The sequence below is a fragment of the Amblyomma americanum genome, chromosome 9 (assembly GCF_052857255.1).
Source record: "Amblyomma americanum isolate KBUSLIRL-KWMA chromosome 9, ASM5285725v1, whole genome shotgun sequence".
Taxonomy (NCBI): Eukaryota; Metazoa; Arthropoda; class Arachnida; order Ixodida; family Ixodidae; genus Amblyomma; species Amblyomma americanum.
In genome coordinates this window covers 129,485,422-129,501,689 of record NC_135505.1, presented here as the reverse complement: position 1 = coordinate 129,501,689, position 16,268 = coordinate 129,485,422, and the positions used below count along the sequence as shown (strand labels likewise).

The following is a 16,268-nucleotide window of genomic DNA, read 5'->3' as shown; positions in this document are numbered from 1 at the left end:
GTAAAGAACATGAAGCCATGATTTCAATATTGATCACATATTGGCTTCAGTCAAATTTTATCTACTTCATTTAGCATCACTAAAGGAGCAGTGCATTTTACTTGTCCATGACTCATATTCACTTCAGGCGTGATATTAAACTTTTCTAGACCAGACGCTCTCATTGAAACGCAAATTTCGCTGCATGCGTGTCATCTTATTAGCAGCTCTGTCAACACTCAGTGCAATTCAGCAAAAAAGAATCAAGCGTAAATTCAATGAACACAATAAAGTATCCGCAAAAATGATCACTCAAAGCCAAGCATATTATATCTATAGTACTCTGCGCCTGGCTGTCAAGAAGCTCACTCGAAAGCAGTAACAAAATCGCCTGGACGTCACTGAGACTATGTTTTTATTCAGTAGGTAGGAACGATTTAATGGCACTGACTTTGTAATTGTTCTTAAATATATTTTTGCAGTGTTATTTTACTATCTTTTTCTTTTTGTCATGATGGAATCTTTTCTTAAATATTTTATTGCATTCTACAGCTTTGAGCGAAAATTAAAACTGTCGTGGTGTGACCCATATATTGCTTAATATTGAAATGTATGTATGCTAGTGTTCTTGTCCCCTAGCTCAGAAGAGTTTTCTAGGAACAACTTATTTTCTTTCAAACGACTTCTGGCGCCCGAATCGGAAGAGAATGTCTCTTTTTTTCTTTCTGAAATAAAACAACAGCAAACTGCCATCAGACTCGTCCCACTACGAAAATTATTGCACATTTCTGCCAGATCTGCAAAATAAATTTAATAGTTTCAGCTGAAGAATAATAGCAATTAAAATAAATTTCAAAGGTTTGGCTTGCCTTCGGGGAAGGATAAAACCGATGTGTTGACGCCTACGCTGGCGTATTTCGTGTTCCCCTTCCAGATGTACGCCTCTATGGAAAGCGTGTACTGGCGAAGTACTGGATCCACCTTGAAAGTATGTTCTTGGTCTGCCTTGTCGACGGTTCTCGTTATGCAACTCTGGCCACCCGCGCAGAGGTTCAACAAGAAACCGGTGATGCCTTCAAGTGAGTAGTTCCAAGACGCAATGATGAAGCTGTCGCATGTTGCCCTCACGGAGACATTGTCAAGTGCAGCTGTTGAGGTAAAAAAGGCATAAATATTGAAAATTGATTTGTTGATAAGCACTGCACTAAAACACCTAATTTCCTGTTTTTTTTTGCTTGTCCTATTTTCTAAGATTTTGCCACAGCTATGGCTGCCAAAAAAGCCGCAGTTAACTACATGCCCGGGAAAAAGTTTTTCGTGCTACTTTTGGTTGTCAACGTTGCACTCAGCTGTTTTCTTTTAGGAATGTCTTCCACTGTAACCTTGCTTACAAACAATCGTCGGAAAGCCGCCCACCTTAAATTAAAATTATCCTCATGAGTTTTCTTGCCACTTGCGCTGGTATATGGAGGGCAATTGTAACGTTTAATTGCGATTGGGAAATTCTACGTTTTACTCTGGAAGGGGCTCCATAAATTCCGTCGAATATCATTTTAGGCTGGGCCTGAAGAAGGGTGCCAATATACTAAATACAATGTAGTTTCATTTGGGTATATAATTCAGCATTACTCTGTATTGTACACGCACGCACGCACGCACACACACAAACACACACACACACACACACACACACACACACACACACACACACACACACACACACACACACACACACACACACACACACACACACACACACACATATATATATATATATATATATATATATATATATATATATATATATATATATATATATATATATATATATATATATATATATATATATATATGTATATATATATACGTAAACTTAATTCTTCGTGCAACGCTTAAATGGCAGGTAATTACAAAGACAGCCTAGAGAATCGGTGTCAAAACCCGCTATAATGTATTCAAATCCACCATTAAAATTAGAGCGTTTTATTTGCCTCAGAAACAGACTAAAAGCTGGAAGCCTTCTAGAACTAGTAGTGTGTCTTTTCCAAGATGCCCTAAGATGTAGGCAGTTTTGTGTTAATTTCGGAATGTCTTACCTTAATTGTGGCATGTTTTACATTAAAAATGAATCACAGAACCTGTGTTAACCGAATAAAACGCTACAAACACTTTGAAGATCTCGAAATACGTAGCTCGTCAGGTACAGCTTTTTTCTGTGCCTTAATTATGGGTACGTATAGCTGGTGGAACGTTTCTCAACTTTATATGAATGCACTGATCACGAAAAATTACTCCATAAAGGTGCATGCTAAGACTACTGACATCTCATAGTTACTAAAGCGGAAGCATGGGCTACTTGGAATGCGTCACAATTCATACTGGCGAGCGCGTTTTTTCAACGTGAAAGACGAGCAACACATATTCACAGGACAGGCGCCTGTCCTGTGCTTTTGTGTTTCTCGTCCTTGTTAAAGACATGAATGCTAGCCAGTATGCATGGTGATACTGCATAGTATCTATTCTGAGGCCATCGCACGAGTTTTTTTCTAAAACGTGCACAAATTCTTGTTCTCTGCCTCAGTACTTTTCTTGAACACTCTTCCCTAATGTGTCCGGCCTAGTATAGCTTACGCTGCAAGTAAACGGTGACGTGTGGCAACTCACGTAGCTGCATTGTTGTAGCAGAAACGTTAGAAGCCGGACCGAATGACAGCTCCTTTTCTTCCTCAGTGACGCTTCGAACATGGATGTTGTACGTTGTCTCAGGGGTGAGGCCTCGAATTAGATGCGACCAGTCGTCTGTGTACACGTGAACACAAGCTCCTCCGTCGGTGGGGCACGCATCGATGTCGAAGTGGGAGACAGAGGAGTTTGCGGCGGGTGCCCAACTCAGTTCAATGGATGTGGATTCCACCGAAATCACTCGAAGTTGCTCAACAGCTGGAACTGAAGTTGTAAAAAAAAGCCACAGAGTCAAATTTAGTAAATAACGACACTCGGTACTGATGAGATGTCTGCAGTACCCAAATATGCAGAACATGCTCATATTACAGTTATACCGGCAGCACTTTTGTAATACATGAATAATTAAGTACCGTGGCACAACTTTCGCTTTTTAAATAATAGCGGGCTTTACTCTGCCCGCAGTTAAAAAGCATCATTCTCCTCATGAAAGATGACTTAAAAAAGAGGACTTTTACTTATGGATCTCAGAGAACGGCATAATCTTCCTGATTATTGGAAACTATTCAACATATGTTCGAATTTGCTTCTATACTGATTTTGACAGAAAAATGTTTCTTTCTAATTGTATATTTGACTTACAAATATTAGTACATATCAAGAGTTAATTATGACAAAGCTTATAGCGTTCTCCGCTTCTATCTTTGAACATTGGAATATTTGAACATTTATTTATTTATTCCACACAAAAAGTGAAATGGGAGGGTGGAGAAAAAGCTGTTTTAATACAGCTTAACAGCGCTCCATCCCCCAAAGGCAAAGGCAACAGTAAAAGCTTGCATATATCCCGTTACAAGATTACAGAAAAAAAAGATTAAATACTGCATACAAGACTATAGGTTTCAAAGCCTAGAAGTTTACCAAGGCACCAGGCAAAGGACAGTCATTTTTTTTCCTTTTTTACGAAAAAAAGAAATATAAAAGATGAAAGATTGGGACAAATATACGTGGAAGAGAGACACACACACAACGCATCTGTCTAATGTGAAAACACTAATAATTTCAATGAAATGAAAAACTTGTCCACATTGATTATTTCTCTTGACATCACAGCGCTGCAATGTTCTGAAAGGCTGCGCTTGTTATACCCATAGGTACGAGGGCTTAATAGTACATGCCCAATTTTAATCTCAAGAAGAGGAGGTACCTTACCTTGCGCGGTCGTAAAATGTATTTTCTCTGTTTTTCCGTTAGTCCTGTTGCCATCTGCTTCAAGAAAGGCGAGAACTTGAACCTCGTAAGTTGCTCCGGGGGTCAGATGTTGCAGCTTCTTGCTTGTCATAAGACCCACAGCAGATTCACATCGTGGCATTTCGTTAACTAAGCACACGGTGATCTCATAGCCGGTGAGAGGTCCAGAAGCGTTTTGCCACTGAACTGTGGCACGGTTTCCTCCGCGGACTATAGCCTCGAGCCCAAATATGCGTAGCGCTGCAGCGAAGGTTGGTACCAGAATAAATTACTGCATTGTATTTCAGAAGACAAAATAAAACTATTAGCAGTTTGAAGTTAAATCGTGCGATGATATAATTTTCACAAGTCTTCAGGGCGCCTGCAGTTCGCGAAAAACTGATCCCATCTATGGCGAAGGAGTCAAAAGTCTATAAATCGAACATTCGAATATCTTGTATACTGAGTAATGCACATGCTGAAGTTACTTCGCTCTGACAACGTTCTTACTGTTACGTTTGAAATGAAAATGGGGCCACTGTCTGTAACACGAGATTCACTGACGCAATAATATTTTAGAAAGTGTCGCATTTGTGCTAAAACATTAGAATGCAATAAATTTGCAATAACTTAGCACCCAAAACCTCCCATTTACAGTCTGTGTATCACCCAAATAGAGGGCCCTGGAATAATTTTCACTAAATCACATTTGCGTGCAATTCTGAACTCTGCCTTCATCGAAGTGCACCTGTCGAGGCTCGGCCCGGAATTTGCGAAAGCATGTTGTGTTCGGCGGGAGCTCTCACTTCGAAAAAGCGTGAAGCTAGCAAAACTCACACAACTAGATAAACTGAGAATCTGTGTGTGAACCACCCTTTAAGAGACAAAGAAATTGAACTTTCTTAGACATTGTGGCCGATCCTTGTCTTTTCGGAAATACGGACACAGTTTCTTTGCAACATTTATTATTTACCACCCTATGAGGGATTTTTATGTGGCACAGAAGCTCTACATAAACGCATATTAAAACGTGAAAAAGTAAATTCGCTTTGATTTCGAATTTCACAGAGAAAATTGTTAATGAAAGCGGAGTAAAGTTAAATAAGGGAAAGCCGGACAGCTCGGCTGATGTTGGCCTGCTACTCCACACGGTCGACAAGGGAAGATAAGGAAAGGAAAACGCCGAGACGAAATGGAGAATGCTGACGTGATAATATACTTGAATGTAGCAAGCAGACGCTGCCTGCCACTCGGGTCAGTCATCATAGCCCTTTTATAAGAAACCAAATGTGGAAGATCCTTCTCGTGACGTTCAGAGGCGCCTGAGTATTTCATGAACCGCACCATTACGCAAGACATTTGTAATGACTACGATGAACTAAATTACAGCTAATGGCAGCCGAATCTAATCGTCCAGACAACTGCCAGTTTTCAATCCAGCGACGCACTCGTCCAGGTAAGCACCAGTTCATAAACCCCGTAATACATCAGGTTGCTCAGTTCCGCCAGAAGAAAAGGGCAGATGAAATTTTTTACGTGCGCTTCTGATTCTAGTTCCCGAGATGTGTTCAAAATCTCCACCAGAAACTGGGGACACCGACTCAAATATGAAACGGGCAACTTCCGGCGCCTGCAGTTATATTTACTGAGACAGAAGAGTCCAAGAATTCCATTGACTCAACGTAAAATCACGGGCCATTGAAACAGTGGGCAATTCGGTATTGTGGATATTGATGAAATCTTGATTAAAATCAAGGCAAATTTTCTTTGAGGGTCTGGTAATCTTTTCTGAGTTCGGTTATTGCGGTTTTATAACAAAAATTAGCGAAACCTTTGCAGGCAATCATGTTTTGTTCAGGAAACACCGCCTGATATTTAGGGCAAACCTTCAGGCTGTTTTGGAATTTTGCCGCCGTAAGAAGCAGAAAATTTCTTTTAGGGTATTAAGGTTCGGTCCATAAAAAGCAGTTTAAAATTTAATCATGCTCTTCTACTCCGACACTTTTGGCTAAGCAGGTCTCCTAAGTGCAAAACCAGTCTTGAATGATAAGTGAAGCAGCTTTCCACAAATGAAAACACCGTTTTAGATTAATACAAAAGTCTGTTGTGGGTTAATACGCAAGCTTTGGAGCGAAGAAAGCCAGCTTCCAAAATGCACCACATCACTTACGCTCATTGGAACTGTTGTAGGTATTTCTTCCGTAAATTTGAATCTTTTTTCCATCTGTTTCGTGCACAACGGAAGCCTGTAAACACACAGAACGAAGAGAAAATTTATTATGACTGCCAGAAAATAATAAAAATTCTTTGCTACCCTCTCCGAGAACCGCTCCCTGTACACACACCTTCTCACACAAGCGGGAGCATAAAAAGTAAGAAGCAACAATAATTAACATCACTTAAGTGTTATGAGAGTGTCGATAATTGCAATTTTAGCTGCTTTTCAGTTCCATGTACTTACGCCTGAAACCGGATGAGCGCTGTCTTTCATAGTGAGCAATCACGTGACGAAATGTTGAAATTTCGAGGAAAGAACAAGCACTTGAAGTATTCGTCACCACAACCATGATTACCATCCTCATTTCAATTACCTCAATATTGGTGTAAAGGCCGTTTGTAACCGTCGTCTTAATTAACCCTATCCCGCATTCATTGCAGCCACTCTAAGCCCGCCATTTCCTCAGTGTCATGTTCCACCAGGATTTTCTGATCTCCCTGATTATTTCAGCTAGCGCATCAGAACTCGCTTTTGCGCCGTGTCTCCATATGCTGATTTCTCTCATTTTTCTCATAACTCTTGCCTTCTGTACCCCGTGGTTTCCTTCGCAAGTCATTGTCGTCTTTTTCTTACCCGAAATGTTTCTTCCCCATACATGAATATATTCTAGGAAATGGTGTGGGCTGATTTGGAACAAACAGGCCAATTAGTGCGTGCTGATTGCAATGTCAAGTGAAGAGTTTGTGCGCGTTTTGATTTCCAATCCTTTTTTTACCCATCTTAGATTTCATTTCAGCGTCTTCAAGGTGCAGGTAACTACGTCTAAATGTTTCAGTTGTTTCTGTAGTCCCGTGCAAACCGAGCTAAATCAATTCCACGTGCCCCCCCCCCCCCCCCCCCCCCTCCCCACCCCTTTGCGCGACTTCAATCAGTTAAGCTTCGAAACATTTACTGGCTCCATGCATTGCCACTAGTTATCCTTACTGGGGACGTTGATGTGCAAAGCTCGAAAACCAAAATATTCGGTGATCGATAATTACATACATTCGGAGCACCAACAGCTCGTTTTTACTTGGGCATTCGGCGGCGAGAGCGAGCGAAATTCTCCATCGCCGAAATGCGCCCTCATTCACATTTCTCGGCCACCACGTTGCCGCCTCGACCTTCAGATCTCCGTGAAACGTTTTCTTCGGCGCCTCGTAGTCAGGGTGTGTTCTGCTCGCGGGCTACACTCGTAAAGTTAGAAAAAGTGCAATTCCACGGTGTTTACGTGCCATTAGCGCATCTGCACTGAAGTACGCTAAATGCAGGCATTTTGTGGGACAGTGCACCATTTAACACACTCAAACCTTTACCTCAGCGTCTACATAAGGACCGTAACGATAGGCTTAAGCTAGTGGCTCCATCTGTATGGTAGAAAGGAAAGCATTTTTATCAACAAACCGACCCCCATTTTAGCCGTAGAAGCGCTAGAATCGTTTCTGCATATAAACAGTAATTGAAATTTATCGCTTATAAGTTTTGTTACGAGCCAGATGGAGACGAAACAAAAGCCCGTGTTCTATTTATGGGAAGTGAGTGTTCTACAAAAGGCTGTAACAACGAAAATTCAGTCCGAAGCGAGGGGTCCTCCTTTAAAGGACGCCGTCATGGATGTCGCCGCGGGAACGCAGCACCTTAATTACCGTCCTATTGCCGAATGGAAGTCGACAGGATTTTTCTGGCATAACAAATTCGTCCTGAATCGACAAGGCTTTCCGCTAGGCATTTCGGCGGAATCTCAACCGCCACGGTATATTCTGCTCGGTCTCGCCACTGAATGGCCAAATGTGAAAGAGCCTTAAGGGAAAAGTGTAAGAAACTCTTTTGATTCAATGGAACATTTTCACAGAACTTGATTCAATTTTAAATTTGTGCAGCTCTCCATAATGCCGCAGTTACACAAAAAAAGACCTCCCTAAGTATTTTCTACTACGGTTTCATATGGTATTCTTCGCGCAATCCAAGCAACTAGAAAAACGAACCGGATCAGCCATGCAGATATATATAATACAATGTGATTTGAGTCCTTGGGGTTTCGTGTTTGGAAGTGTCAGTTTTGTTGCCTAGCACGAAGAAGCCAGAATTATTTCTAGAGTAAAAGTAATTGCATACCTGCATTTATCTCGGATCATGCATTGACGAGTAATCCACCTTCTTAATTTCGGCGGAAGTAGTAGGTGCAAGCTACAGCCCTAACCGAAATAATGCCTGCTACTTTTGAGCGTATCAGATTTTTCTCACTGATAAATTTGTCTGACATAGAAAAGCTTCCATCACAAGCTATTTTATTAACGTTGTGAAATTTGCGTGATACCTAACTTCAGTGCAGTCAAATGTAAAGCGTTTTTCGCGTTCTTTGATGAAGTGCAAATATTTAAAACAAGCATGTTAGCCCGCAGGTAACTTCCATTTTCTATGGAGGCTTCATTTTCTACAACTTGGTGAGAATTTTATAATGACGAAAGCACTTCCACTTGGAACCATTTATAAGCTTGTCTTAAAGAAAGAACAAAAAAGTACTTACCGTTATGCCAGAAGACGCCAAGAAGTTCGCCCATAGGAATAAGAACAAAGCTGCTACTTTCTTCATTTTTTTCCGCGCTGCCATGAACAATATCGCCAAAAAGCCTCCGACGTGTTCTTTTTGCCTTTCTCTGGCCGCGCGCTTTTATAACATCCCACTAGGCGGCTGAGGTCGCATCATCGCCGGTTAGAGATATCTGAGAATAAGTTTTGTAACCCGTCGCTCTATCTCGCGTCTAGGGTGTCAAGCAAGACGAATCTGAGAAGGCCATACGCGACGCAATGGTCATGGCGAGAAACAAGGTCGTCTGGAATTTCCCAAAACTTTGGAGTCGTCTGTGCTCAGCTCATCTCGTTTCTTCATCCGGCTGACGTCATATCACTTGCCCAAGTCTTTCTCCTAACTTTGCAGGCAGCGCAAACGTGGAACCGTGCGTGGAACACGGCCTGACAGAAGTTTCTGCAAAAGCACATTTTTCTTATTTGAAGACTACTTTGATAAAGAGGAGGTTTCATTTGCAGTTGTGCCTTGCTCTTGCTTCTGCAACTGGGCCATTGCAAATACTGCTTGCACTACTGTACTACTGTACGCAGACTTGTATTTTTTGATTGAATAATAAGTGTTATCGCTTTTAGGTACTTTCACATCTTTTTAGAGCTTGAATTTTTCGGGTTCCTGTCAGATTTTGCCTGCGTAAAGAAGAAATTGCTTTTGGGTGCAACAAAAAATTAGTATAGATTTTTGTTACCGAATCTGAATTTTAAAAATGTGTCAATTAGAGGAAGCGAAACAGATGTGCGAAGTGAAATAATAGCACCTTGGAAAAGTTCACAAATTGAACGGCCATGAAGACGGAACAGTGTTTTCGACAATTTTATTGGTCTCTTGCAGCGGGGATGGAACGATTTGATGTGTGTTTTGTGTAAGGTCAAGGCTAGGGTTTCTTTCCTGACTGCATCATTAATAAAACCGCACAAGCGCAAGTAATAGAACATTAAGGCGAAAGCCTTGCTAGCCCCATAACGTGAAAGGCCGGCAGCGTATGTTAGTTTGCGTACTCGCAGATATTACAGGTAATTCCAGTGATTGCAGCTAAAATCGAGTGACATCATCGAACAGCCGTAGGACTTCAGACAACAAGCCGAGCGGCGTAGTCCTGAGCAATCATATCAAATTAATCCGTCTTATACCTCACTCACTGGCTGACAACAATGTTGTGCCAGTATTCCCAACAATGTTCGTATCAAAAACGTGAGCAACTGTTGGTATTACAGGGTTCCGGGTGGTGTCATACGAATGCTCTTTTCGTATAGCTTCCATGTTCTAGCATGGCTAGCTTACGACAGGGATTCGACTCGACGGCATATGTACCTTAAATTTTATGCCTTCCTACACTTTACCTCTCCGTTTAATTCAGGCTTGATGTTTCAACCAAGATGTGAGAGGCTTAGTGCGGCCTTTCTTTTCCTCAAAGAAAATTTTCGTATTAAAACTGTTACCCGACCGGCTACTGATCCGGAGTTCCTGGGATCGAACCCGACCGCGGTGGCTGCGTTTCGATGGAGGCGAAACGCTAAGGCGCCCGTGTGCTTTGCGATGTCAGTGCACGTTAAAGATCCCCAGGTGGTCGAAATTATTCCGGAGCCCTCCACTACGGCACCTCAAGCTTTCTTCTTTCACTCCCTCCTTTATCCCTTCCCTTACGGCGTGGTTCAGGTGTCCAACGACAGATACTGAGACAGATATATGAGACAGATACTGCGCCATTTCTTTTTCCCAAAAAGAAATTATTATTATTAACCGTGTGTCGTACACCGTTGCGGGTGATTTCATGCGGATTCTCGTTCTATATACCATACAATGCTTAGTCGGGTTGGAGGCTAGCTCGTGACAGGCGTTCGAAGCGAGTGTCCGAGTGCTTCACTCGGACCTTTGTGGTTTCAGCGTTTATGACATCAACCTTCAAAGGTGCGTCTCTGTTTTCTCTTTGCGCAACATGCGTCGAGGCTGAACACTCACTCGAAACACTAATGCTTTCGCCTTCACAGCACGTAAGCAGCCTCAAGAGCGCTCTGAAATTTTTTAGGAGGTGAAATACTCTTATTAATAATTTTTTTGCTCAATCCCTTTTATTGCGTCGCGGGTGACTGCTTGGCAAAGTCCTGTAAGTAAACAACACGAGCTGTGTGATGGCGGATCCTGAATCACAGGATGAAGCTGTGGTATAGCTTAGTAAGTTCACAGAGCTCGCATACAGCGCGCATACAGGGTAGCTATTGCCATCTCTGGGCGCCTCAGATAAGTTGATTCCGCAAGTGGCTGGCCTGTGAGTCACGCACCAAGAGATATTTATGAAACGTAATAGCGTGATACATACCCGCGCAGATGTGACGGAAATTCGTCGTAGCTTGATAACTACATACACACTACGCCGCGAAGTTTAGCTCGCCGGGGAAAGCAGCGCAAGGCCGCAAGGCGTAACTAGAAGATTAATAATGGGGTGGAGCGCATATGGCAGGTTCTCTCAGATCATGAATGGCAGTTTACCAGTATCCCTCAAAAGAAAAGTATACAGCAGTTGTGTGTTACCAGTACTCACCTACGGGCCAGAAACATGGAGGCTAACGAAAAGGGTTCTTAATTTAAGGACAACGCAGCGAGCTATGGACAAAAAAATGATAGGTGTAACCTTAAGATGTAACGTTAAGATGATAGGTGTAACGTTAAGATGATATCCTAGTCGAAATCGAGAGGAAGAAAAGGGCTGGGGCAGGGCATGTAATGTGAGGGCAAGATAACCCCTTAAAGTTGGCGGAGTGGATTCCAGAAGAAGGGAAGCGTAGCAGGGGGTGGCAGAGGATTAGGTGGGCAGATGAGATTAAAAAGTTTGCGGGGATACGGGTAATGCAGCTGGCCATGGACAGGGTTAATTGGACAGACATGGGAGAGGCCTGTGTAGTGCAGTGGACGTAGTCAAGCTGATGGTGATGATGATATCTTGTAAAATGGAAACCTGTGCGGCTAGATTGCTTTTGCAGTGTCTTAGAGACCTTTCTTGCCGCTAGTAAATTACCGATGTGATATTGGTGCATTACTAAGCCTGCCTTGTCGACGTAACACTCCCTTGAAATGGCGCCTTGGTGTTATTCTAAAGTTTAATGATGTGCAAGGCATTGCGGTGAGAATGTAAGACCTAAAACTCCACTTTCGTTCTTACTATGGCTATGGTGGACAGAGGGGAAGGTTTCCACATCGGTTCGGTTGCGCCGTACGCGGCGGCGGTGTGTAGCCTTTTCATGATGCCGACAGGTGGTGCGCGCGTCCGCCATGAGATGCTTGCAACCGATCCCCTGTTGTGTGCTAAGCTTCAAGCGCGTGTAATTGCACTCGATCCTGAACGTAATTAGCTACTTCCGCCTCGGATACCAGCTTCTGCGTTGCTTCTCCTCCTTGCAGGTTGTAAAACAGACTCGCCGCAGCAGAAGAACACAGTGAAGATGAAAATACGGGAAAGCAAAACACATCTATGGATCCGTGTACTATCAGGCCGGATTGAAACATGCGATAACCCCCTACGAATTCTCAATAATTTGGCGCGAAAGCACTCCTCCAGAGGTGTTAACCCAGAACAAGAATCTTGTCTTGTTCTCTCGGAGTAACTCGAATAATCTCGGGTTACTGCGCAGAGGCGCAGCGCAAGCTGCAGCCATAGGGAGGAAGCTCGGGAACGTTCGCAGTTCTGTTGAGCCAGCTGTAGCAAATGGGAGGAGCATATCGCGTCACATAGGTCACGTGACCTTGAGGCGTCAACACAACCTGCCCATCGGATTGTGAGAAAACAAACTGTTGTGGCAGGTGGCAGTAAAATTAATGATTGGTCGTCAGAGGCTGCTTGGTAAAAGCCACATGGTTCGCACAATCCCTACCCATGGTTGTGATATAAACATCAGTGCAGTTTCTCACTGCATAAGCGCAGCGTCACTGCGCTGGTAATGGTATGAGGACTTTGAGAGAATGACCTATCCTTTATATTTTATCAGTAAGTCACTAAATCCATTGCGTCGTACCCTAAAGGCGGAGCTCAAGTGTCCCCCCCCCCCCTAATTCAGAAATAACGCATGGTTTTGCTCGTGTACTTGGTTTAACTACGTTGAAGCGTTACCCCTTTTCTCTTACTACTTTCAGTAAGATCATACAGCCAGTGTGGCTTATGTCTCTATGTTTGAGCCCGCAAAGTATTTAATTGCAAATTTGTTCCAAATAAGGAAATTTAGGACAGTGAGTAAAAATTGGGAACAAATCGGATCTCTTCAGTCTGATTACAAGCTATTCCTATTGATAAAACGAAGAAACGAGCTCAGATTGACATGTCTGGTTCTTGAGGTCGCTCGAAGTCGGACACCGTCTGTGCTGTTCAATAGCACCCAAAATAAAAGAGTAAGATTTCCGGAAAAAGTTTATGATCACATTTGTCGCTGGCAAAAAAAGCAACTTTCAGAGGTGTTTTTTAGGTGGTAAAGTACCCCTTTCTTAGGTGATCTCACAGTAACTTCTTCCATTTTCAAAGCTTCATTTATAATAGAAGGGTCGCCTGGAGTAGCTCGGGCACAACTGCGTGACTGAACAACAACAGCACAATAAAACAAGCTTTATTTGGACGAACTCAACTGTGATATAGAGCGCTCGCGAAAACATTTCTCGTGTTTTTCATACCAGCTGAAGGTTATGATCTTTCAGGGCCATCTTCGGTTTTATCAGAAATTTAAGAATGTAGCTGGCAGAGCGCTCTGCCAGTGGAGGTCTCAGATGACAAGGCATATTTACGAAAAGACATTGAAATATTATAAAAGCTAATTGCCAGGAGTTTCTCCAGGCAAAATGGCGGCGGCTTTGTGTTCTTCTGGAATCTGAATGTAAGCCGTTCATTTGCTTCCAGGGGCAAGGCCCACATAGGCCGGAATCGCAAGCACTGGAAATGAGCATTCTTGACTGACAATGTAATTCAGTATTCGCACAAAGAATTGGGTCAGAAACATAGGTGTAGCAATAAAGCTTTCGCTATCGCCTGTTCGCCCCCTCTCCACTTGCTGGAGCGAGTGGCGGAGGGAGTCCGTAAATTAGGCCAATAAAAGCAACCAAGTTTTTCAACAACACGCCAAAAATTCAGTTTATTTTTCATTCATTCAAAATGTTCGCACACAGGTACTCTCAATACCAGCCTTGCTCTTCTGAGCTTTTAATATTCGAAGTGTTGGTCCCCAGTGCAACGGCCAGCGTCCTAGGAATCTTCCGCGCTCGTCAGAGGCGTCCTTTCTCTGTAAAAGATAATGAAACGCGTTGTTTTTGCAACAACCCTACTGTATTGGCTGAAATTAACTCACATGAATGTCAGCTGGATTTGGTAAGAGCGATACTAGGTTTATGAGAAAAGAAGTAGGTGGTCAAAACGGACGACAGAATTTTGTGTCGCGCGACACATCTCTATGTCACGCGACAAGCGTTCTTATCGTGCCTTGTGTCGCGCGACAGAGCCCCGTGTCGTGGGTTCTGTCGCACGACAAAGGTGTCTAGTGAGATCCCTCGCCCTTCGAAAAAATATTTCTGCTTTATCTCGTACGCCAATACTGCAAGCAGCTCACGCAGGTTCATGTGTTAGCTGTTTATATACGCCAGAAGCACATTTCTTGCACTGCTTATTATTCGTCGTTTTATTTTTCTGCATCTTGCCTTCTACAAAAGATAGATGACACTCTCGGGTTATATGTATACGTCAAGGTAATGACAGTTGCAAAACTTCAACTTAAGTATGGACATTTCTGCCCTTACAAAAATTTCATTGGACAATCGGTAGACTGTGCATAGACTTCTGTCCATATAGTGTATAGACTCTCTGTAGACAAACCCTAGACAACAGTATACAAATACAAATGCTATAGACACAGTATACAAATGCTATAGACACTCGATACGCAATCTATAGATTTATGGCCGTACACATTTAGTAGACTGTTGTCATTAAACAGTCTATAGACTATGAATAGACAAAAAAGAAATATCAATAGAAAGGCAATAGAATCTATAAGAAGTCCATAGAGTATCTATAGACACATTCTATAAGGGAGGGCTTATGAGGAAGAAGCGGAAAATTACCTTGGGACGCAGTTCTCCTTAATAGCTTACGAAAGAAAGGAAGATAGGGAGTAAAAAAACAATATTTTTAATTAACAGCTAGTTTCTGAAAACTATAAAGGGCAGATCGCTATGATGCGTTGAGGAAATATAATGGTAGGTTGAATGATCCTGCACGTGGCCTCTCTAGAAAGAAAACTGACAGAGGTTTCGGATTTCTAAGCACGAAATATTGCGCGAAAGCAGGTTTTCCCAAGTGTACACCACTACCATCTGTTGTCGCTGCTAAAGCCCAGGCGAGCTATCCATCTCGGGACAGACCGAGTCTACCCGGGCTTTTTACAGTCGCTTTAAAATCTTATCCTCATTGCTCGCCTCCACTTTATTCAGCCGAGTATAACTTTTTCATCATCGGTGCCAATTTATCCAAACAACGTTGGCGGGCTTTTCCTCAAGTGTCGCGTTTCTGCAGCAATAATGTCAACACCAGCGCATTTTGCTCCAGGGCCGAGCTTCTGGCGCGTTTTTGTGTTCACTTCGGGAACGTTAGAGAAACTCTTCGTACACTTCCTGCTTCCTGCACGCAACTACGCCATCTTCGACGCATACACGGAAACACACTGCTTACACCTGCCTGTTCTTATTTCTACTGTATCCGACACTCCACCGCTTACCCGCATTGTCCCGAACCCAAAGCTAATTCGGAGCATTGCATGTTCGCCAGCCTCGTTACCATTATGCCCTCATTTTTCCCCTGTACTGTGCGATGTCAGTGCACGTTAAAGAACCCCAGGCGGTCAAAATTTCCGGAGCCCTTCACTACGGCGTCCATCATAGCCTGAGTCGCTTTGGGGCGTTAAACCCCCCTAAACCAAACCATTTTGTCCATACCCTTCCCCCAGATTGTGGCGTGCTTGGCTAGTCTTGGACTGGCTCATAGACAAGTTGGCTTTGACCACCCTGGCCCAAGACATCTTCAACGCTTAGTGCTGCGTGGAAATAAATTTCTAGCTTTTCCTCTATCTGTCAGTATTGCGACGTAGCTCAAAAGCGAATTATGCGTCTACTGACACAGGCAGCCATTTCTGCGCGTTTTTTTTCCTTCCGTGACTCTCCTAAAAGCATCATGCCCACCTGTGCATTTTGTACAATAGGAGACGTGCAATCCACAGGACGAAAGTCTGGCAGTTTAACACGAGGCGTAATCGGTTGCGGAGATAGCACAGTGCTCTCATGTAGTGGCCAGCGAAGCTGACTTGGCCGCGGCACCGTGGGCTCGAAAATAAGATGCGGCAATTTTTATTTTATTTCTACAGGTATTTGAGAGGCTCCAGGCAAGTACCACCTGTTTGAGGATTGCTAGTGAAGTTGGGCGTTAGCACTAAAGTATCCACAGGCGAACATGGCTCCAGAGCATACTGCATGGTGGTTGCTTTTGGTGAGTGTGCTTTGCTGGAATTCGGC

The 16,268-nt window shown here is 43.1% G+C and overlaps 2 protein-coding genes across 3 annotated transcripts in view; both read right to left on the bottom strand.

Moving 5' to 3' along the window:
- Positions 1-831: 831 nt before the first annotated feature.
- Positions 832-6,132, bottom strand: LOC144103672 (von Willebrand factor A domain-containing protein 1-like). The gene is made up of 4 exons (XM_077636331.1): positions 6,062-6,132; positions 3,874-4,152; positions 2,644-2,925; positions 832-1,127 (listed from the first exon to the last, which is right to left on the bottom strand). The coding sequence occupies exons 2-4, from the start codon at positions 4,031-4,033 to the stop codon at positions 832-834; spliced, it is 738 nt and encodes a 245-aa protein (XP_077492457.1). The 5' UTR covers positions 4,034-4,152; positions 6,062-6,132.
- Positions 6,133-13,815: 7,683 nt separating this feature from the next.
- Positions 13,816-16,268, bottom strand: part of LOC144104348 (fibronectin-like) — a 44,942-nt gene continuing 42,489 nt past the window's right edge. For both annotated transcript variants that reach the window (XM_077637295.1, XM_077637294.1), the window contains one exon: positions 13,816-13,990. In XM_077637295.1, the coding sequence (XP_077493421.1) occupies positions 13,954-13,990 (37 nt within the window). In that variant the 3' untranslated portion in view covers positions 13,816-13,953. The remainder of the gene's footprint in view (positions 13,991-16,268) is intronic.